The sequence below is a fragment of the Acanthisitta chloris genome, unplaced genomic scaffold (genome assembly GCF_000695815.1).
Source record: "Acanthisitta chloris isolate BGI_N310 unplaced genomic scaffold, ASM69581v1 scaffold32824, whole genome shotgun sequence".
Taxonomy (NCBI): Eukaryota; Metazoa; Chordata; class Aves; order Passeriformes; family Acanthisittidae; genus Acanthisitta; species Acanthisitta chloris.
In genome coordinates, this window is record NW_008668169.1 from 22,644 (window position 1) to 30,532 (window position 7,889).

General features: G+C 40.8%; 1 protein-coding gene across 1 annotated transcript in view; it reads right to left on the bottom strand.

The window, feature by feature from the left end:
* Window positions 1-4,940, bottom strand: part of LOC103800417 (Golgi pH regulator) — a 14,605-nt gene extending 9,665 nt beyond the window's left edge. Inside the window, exons 1-4 of the mRNA XM_009072792.1 lie at window positions 4,863-4,940; window positions 3,935-4,038; window positions 2,383-2,489; window positions 1,403-1,504 (exon numbers count right to left, since the gene is read on the bottom strand). Coding sequence (XP_009071040.1) covers window positions 1,403-1,504; window positions 2,383-2,489; window positions 3,935-4,038; window positions 4,863-4,889 — 340 coding nt within the window. The 5' untranslated portion in view covers window positions 4,890-4,940. The remainder of the gene's footprint in view (window positions 1-1,402; window positions 1,505-2,382; window positions 2,490-3,934; window positions 4,039-4,862) is intronic.
* Window positions 4,941-7,889: the final 2,949 nt, after the last annotated feature.

Sequence of the window (7,889 nt, forward strand, 5' to 3'; positions counted from 1 at the left end):
ATACTTTGCTCTAACCCTATAGCCACACCTGGTAGGATAAAATACTGTACAACTGTTAAGTGGTGCTATTGTCCTGTAAAGCAGAAGTTAAAAATAGAAAACACCCCACTACCAGAGCTGGAAATCTGCAGGTCTTACACAGCCTCACAGAACCTTTCTGGTGACCTGAAGAGAATTACCTAAACCTCATGGCTGAGTTCCCATTGGGTTATTATATTCTGCCAACTCAAGTGCCTTCTGCAACTAACAGCAGATACATGTTTTTCTTGGCAGTGAAACACTGGGCAGAAGGATCTGCACTGTACACTAGCTGCTGTATTTCAGAGGCAAATGACACAATTACAAAACATAGACACACTTTCTCTTAGGAAAGTTTTAGGATCACAGATGAAAAGGTGAGCAGATCCTACAGCAGCTGGTGTCCTTTGACTTTTCTCTTACAGATTAGTACAGAGAAGCAGCTCCCTAGAGAACACAAAGATTAAGATGACCACTATTTATGCAGACAGACACATTCACCAATTTGAGTGAAACTGACTGAATTTCACCTGTTGAGAAAAATGGGCAATTTTCCAGTTCAAGGGATGAGGGCAACCTAAGTTACACAGGAAATCTGGGTGGCAAATAGTCTGGTACTACAGTATTACACATTTAGGTGCCTGAAGGATTCAGCACAGTCAGTCCCATGCTAACAAGCTCTGCTGGACCCATACTAGCCCACACTCAATACTCTTGGTTCCATGACTGCACATAAATAGCTGTGGCATCCAGCAGGACTTACCAACTCACACTCTTGTACCATGCAACTGCACTGCCTCTGGGCTCAGGTGGTGCAAGAATCTGTACCAAGGCTAGCACACACTGCCAAGCACATTGTTGGCTACAGCCTATACAGCTCTGGTGTTTAGGCACTCCCCTGTGTTTTGTTAACTGGACAGCTGCTCATGCTAAACTGATCTGACTTCAGTCACAACAAACCTGACTGAAAAAAGTCAGATAAAGGCTTGATTGTTGATTTGCTTCTTTAACCAGCTTTAGTCTTCACAATAAAAGACATAAGTGAATAAAGACCATGATCAGCTTCTTGTGGAGATAAAGCTTCTGTGTCCCCAAAAAGTACACTGTGTTCTTACATAGTCTAGGTTCAGTTAAGACTCACTCGCTTCACTCAGCTTTTCCTGTGGTACTGAAAGAAAACTAATGCAAATAATCCAGGTGTATCCACCCATTTCTGTCAGTCTGACAACCTTCAGACTGCAGATTTCAGAGCAGACCTTCAGTTGCAAGAACTACTTTCTACAGTCCTGGCTGTAGAGCTAAGATAATAACAGCTCCAAGATAAACGTGAGATAACAAAGCCTATTTTCAAGAGGGAAGGAATCAGCAAGAAAATAAAACTCACCGTGTTTTGGGCTGAGGATAGGAAACGGATCCCCCAGCTTCCAGAAGAAATACATGAATGTCAACCACAGAACACATGCGAAAAGGAGCTTCTGTCTGTGCACTAATGGAGAGGAAAAAGGGAGTATTTAGAAGAGGTTCTTCCTTTAGAACTTTTTCTGGCCTGCAAAATTGCTACATTGGTCCAAAAGCTACTTTGAGCACAGGTGGCCAAAACAGGTGCCAACTGACAGAGTTACAGCTATCGGTGTGCATTCCTTCACTTCCCACAGATCTAGCTAGTTGATAGACCTTCATTTGTCAGTGCTCCTGCAGCAACACACTTTGGCATTGCCCCACAGACCCATGAAGAGGGATGCACTGTAAACAGGGGACCACTAAGCTGCATCTTTCTTGTGTGTCCCTGAAAGTGAAGCTTGAAAACTTCATCTTTGTGCAGAACTACACATACAATACTCTGAACCTACATGCCTGAGCTTAACACAAAAGAGCAATGGATATCAATAGATCAAGGGTTAAGTGTCCATTAGCACATGGAAAAGGCCTCATCCAGGCAGCAGAAGCAAAGAAACCAAAAGTAATTTATTGAGCTTTTCTGCCTCAAGAGTGATTTATTGAGCTTCTCTGCCTCATTTCTTTTGCCCCCTAGCAGAACACCACAGCCATTCCAAGGGTTCCAGAGTCTGGCTGCCAGCTTAAAATGGCAAAGGAACAAATTACAGCAACAATACTCTAAAATGCTTAACTTTGTTCAAACTCATGAAGAAAAGCAACAGTTGTTGGGGTCATGTAAAGCATCTCCTGAACAGTTCACGCTAAAGCGTAAAGTTCCAAAGAGAAGTTACCTAGCCAGAGCAAAGGCAGTGCAAGGAGAGAGCTGTGAGGAGAGTCACCAACACACCTCACTCTCAGGAAAGGTCTTTCTCATTTGTATATGTAGGCTCAAGTTAGCAGCTCTACTGCCACAAACCAAATACTCACATAACCTGATGTTGCTCACAACAAAGTAACCGATGTAGAAGGGCACCATGAACACCAGGATGAGCAAAATGACACACAGGTTCAGCTTCCAGTGAAAATATCGAGAGCTGAAATATAACCAAACCAATGATTAGCTATCACAATATAACAAATTTCTCAAAGAAAATTGCAAGTCAATGCAATCCTTTCAATGACATCAAGCACTGAATAATACTGGCCAAGCATACAGAACATTCTGGACTTTTTGGGGTTAATGAGGCTTGGAGAGGTTGTTTGTTTTGGTTTTGGCTGGTTTTCTTTCAAATACAGAGCTCAAAAATATATATTTCAAAATTAAGAACTAACCAGAAAAACACACTGGGCTATTTTATCAAATACCGTGTTTTCTGCAGTGACTGATGCTGGTTGCAGCATGATTCATGTGATCGACTGCTCATCTAGTTGAACAGTAAATCAAAACTAAGTATAAGCAGTAATTAGTTTTCTAATGAATGGTTGAGCCAAAAAAGGGCTAAGTCATACTGAAAAGATTAAAAATATTTAATGCTGAGAATTCTACACGTTTCACTTCAGACTGAGTTGTCTCATCTCCAAGGCTTTGCAAAGCAGGATTTTAAAAATACACATATCTATCAAAATGATCAATAGTCCTCTGACCAAAGGAGATTAGTCAAATGCAGATGAGATTCATTTTGGCTGAATTGACTTTTCACTTTGCTTGAACAAAAAAATATATGTTCTGTTCCAAATATTATCTCATATCCTCCTTATGCCTCAGGGAAGAAGAAATTATGAGGATCCTCGCCAGTTTTTCCTAAGTCAGAGGCAAACATTTTCATCTATACTGATGTCTAGCCCTTTATTGAAGCAAATAAAAGCATTCTCCTCAGTGATCTCTCTGGCTACAAGCTCTACATATAAATAACATACTGTCAGAACTAACATCTTTTATCAGTTTTGTGCGTACCTTTCAACTCCTCTGACTCTCTCTCACACTAGTATGATGAGATAGAATAAACAGAAACCCAACTAGCCTCTACATGCTACTGTTCTATCTTTTCTTTTCCTGTGGTCAAGGGACGATGTACCTTTGATTCACAAATCCTGTGCTGTTATACAAGTAACTTTCACTCCACAATTAGCTCCACATCTTACTCACTGCTCTGACCACCACAGAAGAACTAGCGCTTATAGTTTCTATTGCCCTTAACATCTGAGAAGTGCTCTTCAGCATGATCCGAAGCTTTACAATACTCCCATAAAAGCAATAATTTCTTTTAACTCTGCAAATGAAGAAAGTCAAAGAATAGAGCCTTGCCACAAGGATCTTGGCCAGACTAATAGCAATTTTGTGGAAACTAGAAACTTATGGCTTCTAGTCTCATGTTCTGTCAAACAAATAAAGGCTGCTGCACAAACACCTTCAATGAGTTGTTTACAATTTTCTGACACAACTTCTCGATCCAAGGGGAATCCATTAATTTAAGAAGTTAGACCAAAGATGCTGTAGAACACAAAGCAGGCTAGTCCCCAAGGGAAGTCCCAGACTCACCTGCTGTTCAGCACTCCCAGAATCTCAAAGATGATGAGCTCAAACATGGTACAAGAGAAGGCAAAAGTCACAGAGAAAATCACCTGGACCACATACTGTCGCACCTGCAAGGGAGAAAACAAGCCAGAGACACAGGTAACAAAAACAAATTGCAAGGCACAATGGCACACAACCGGCTGTCCTGCTTCAAGGCACCTTGAGCTTCATCTAATTAGGAAGAAACCAAAAGCCTGGTCAAAACCAGAGGCCAAACTCTTTAAGTTGCTCAGTATTACCCTGATTGCAGCTATTGGCACATTAAGCAGAGATGCTTTACACAGAAGGGATGTCAAGCATGCAATGATTGAGTCAACCTGACTAATGATCGACCCTTGCTGACAGAGCTCTGAGATATTAACCTTATCAAATCCACATCAGAAAAACTGTTAGGGTCTGAATTTGGTTTGCACTTAGGCCATCTCTGACCTAGACTACAATCTCATATCCCTGTAGGGATAAGAGAATGTGGCATTTTCATCCCATCCAATCATCACAACTAATTCAGCCACAATGAACACACCTCACTGAGTTTAAAGTTAGCCACTGAATTTGATTTTGTCTCAAAAATTTTACAACTATATCAGGCAGCAAAAGGCAAAATAGTTTCCTCAAGTCTCCTATTACCCCTGCATGTCCTCCATATTTCTCTTTATTTAACAGTAACCAATTTGGAAACTTCCACTGGCCCCAGAAGAATCTATTTCCTCAGGTAACTAGGAACCTCTCAAATAGAAGCATTAGGGGAAATTAAAAATAAAGTAACTGCAGACACAATTAAAAATAAAAGGGATTAAAGAGAGGAATAAGGCTAAATGCAGCTTTGAAAATATTTCTAGAATTGGGAGCAATTTTTAAGATAAGAGTCTTGCAACGAAAGGTTCCTTCTCACCTCATAATCCTTGAAGAGCTTACGCATGAAGAACAGCCACCCAAATCCAAAGAACAGCACCTGCAGAACAGATGAAGCAATTAACATCTGTATCCAGCAACTTGAAAAATACAAAGCCACTTCACTACTGGTTGCAGATGAAACAAATGGAAGGAAAAGAGCTTGGCCAAAGTACCCAAGATTCACGAAAGACTAAAACTTGCCACAGTACCATGGAGAGAAGGATATTTTAAATACCCAGATGTAGCAGATGCAGAAGGCTATGGCCTTATGGAAGATACAGTCCAGCCAACCCACTTCTGTATTCCTATATTCTCAGCATTCCTCAGTTCCCAGCCTGCCAGAATCCCTTGCACTGCGATTCTTGTTTCACTCTTCTAATTTGCAGAATTTACAGTTTTTTAAACGAACACAATAATTGAGGCAAAACCAAACACTTGCACGTCCACCACGCACACATTTTATGGGAATTAGTAAATTTTATTAAAGTATCTGCTGTTTCTTTAAGACTAGAAGCACATTTGATTTTCTGGAGAGGTCTTTTTAGCATATTTGGTTACACACTGACACAATGTGGGTGAAAGGAGTTACAAGCATCTCTAAAGTAGGGAAAAGGCCGTACTGAATGCCTCAAACCACAATCTGGAATTGCAGAAAGCCACATGGACAAGGTAAGTAAAGCAGGAAAAGCCAATAATACTTCGCATTTCAGTGGTCATCAGAACACTTAACAAAATTTGGTTAAGTTTCAATAAATGCCTGAAGAGATCATCTTAACATCACAGCTATTTTGCAGATGACCTAAACGAAATAAATACAAGATAAAATTGCAATTTAGAGAGTAAAAGTGGACTGTGTTGTCAGACCTTCCATGGGTATCCCCATCTATTTGTCATAAAAAGTGAATGCAATGATTTACAAGAACACAAGCAAATGGAAAATTCAGGAGATATTTGATTATTTTTTTTTTAAAAAGTAGCTTTGATCAAGGCAAAAACAAGAATCAGTCTATGTCAGACATCATGGAATCAAGTCAGTCTATCTCCTCAGGGCACATGGAGAAGGCCAGAGCATTCTGGCTCCCTGGGGAGATGGGAAACTTTCAAAGACAAAAAAAAAATTGAATCATTGTGGATGATTTCCCTTTGGATCAGGAGTAATCTGCAGTGGGAAAGGTAACAGAGTAACATGAATTACAGACAAGGAATATCTGGAATTCTGGGCAAGGAAGATCAAACAGCTGCCTTGAAAGAACTAAAATAGGAATGAGGCTAAATGAGGTCTAGTGATTGGTAACAGCTGGCAAAACTTGTTTGAGGACTTCAGACTTTAAAGGAGCTGCTAGCAGAAAGAAAAAGGAAAGAGTTCATAGGCCTCCTATCTACAGGTCATAAGTTAAAGAAGTGTGATAAGAAAATGAGATTTACATAAAAGTAATTCCTTATCTAACAGTGGGAAGGAGGAGAAAGGTAGAGACAAACTCTTCAAAAAGAAGTAAAATATGAGGAGATAAGAAAAAGAAAGTACAACAGTAACAGAAAATTATACATAAAAAATTAGATTTCCCTTGTGTTAGGGACTGTACAAAAGCAGAGAAAGACATTATATCTTAACAGTTCACACTCTCAGACACTGCAGGTGAAAGTGACACGTAAAGTCAGAAAATTCTTTGAGTATCTGACAATTGCATGCAGCAATTTAAACATCTAACTTGATACTTCTGAAGATGATGATAAGATGCAAAGCTGCCATCAGAAATTAAAGAAAACCTATTAAGTAAGTTAGATCTTAGAATTCAAAGTTAAAAAATGGCAGTTTTTGTTCTGGGTGAATTGCTAACAGTATCAAAGCTACCCTCAAGCTGCTAAGAATGGAAAAACACATTATGAGCAAAACTCAAAGCATTACGAAATAGGAGGACACTGTACTTCCAAGGAACAGCCAAAATCTATCCCAAAAACCATCAGGAAAACTACAGAGTTGTGCGTTAAAGCCTACATAAGACAACTAACTTCTGCTCAGAGGGGAAAGGTTCTCTTTCCTCAGCTCATCCCTCATCACTACAGAATAAGAACTTCACACCAGCTCAGAAGTTGATCAGAGCCCTGTGTGGCCCACTTAAACTTCATTTTACCAAACACTGGAGAAAGCACAAAGAGTATGACCGTGGAGCAAACTGCAAGCGAAGAGGAAGCAGAAGCAAAGAGCTGAACCACCTCAGTTGCCAGAGAGGTAAACAGGAAGCAAAGGCATTTAGATGTTCACCAAGGTGGGAGCAGGGTAGCAGGCAGAAGAGGAAGGTCAAAAGAAATTAAACGACAAGATAAATTCCTAGCAAAGGAGGCTAATGAGGAAGGAGGGAGTATTTCCTCCCACAAAACAATAGGACAATTTGAAGCATGTCAAGACCATATTCCACTTCATAATGACACAGGTTGGATGTCATGAAAAGGTCTAAAGGGCTCCCAGGTTCAGCTGGGGTAAAACAAAGACTAGTTGAAAGATGACTTTGATGGCACCAGAAAGAAAAAGCTGAAGGAGTGCTGAATCCACAGATGGATTAGGGGAGAAGGGGTCACTTGAGGTAAAAGAGCAGTGTCTTCTTGAATGCCTGGAAGCACATCATGAGCTGTAAACAAGCAAAGCCCTTCAGGGACAAGCTTGGGGTAGAAGATTGGAACGGAAAGGAAGAGAATGGCATGGAATAGAATGGCATGGAATACACTTCCCTCTGGAAGGGCCCTACAATGGTCACCTGGTCCAACTGCCCACAATCAGCCTCCTTAAAGAACACCAGAAACAAACCCAAGTACTAAACACAGACCAGTAAGATTAACTTCCCTGTCTGACCCAACTAAGAAAACTTAAATTCAGAGAGTCGATGAAGTACGGCAAGAAAACCTCCATTCCCTACAACCGTACGGACCGAACCCTTCTATGCACCGAACCTGCCACCTGCAGCAGAGCAAGGGTGGCCGCGGCACGGCGGGGGCAGCCCAAAGAGGCAAGACGACTTATCCTGCCGAG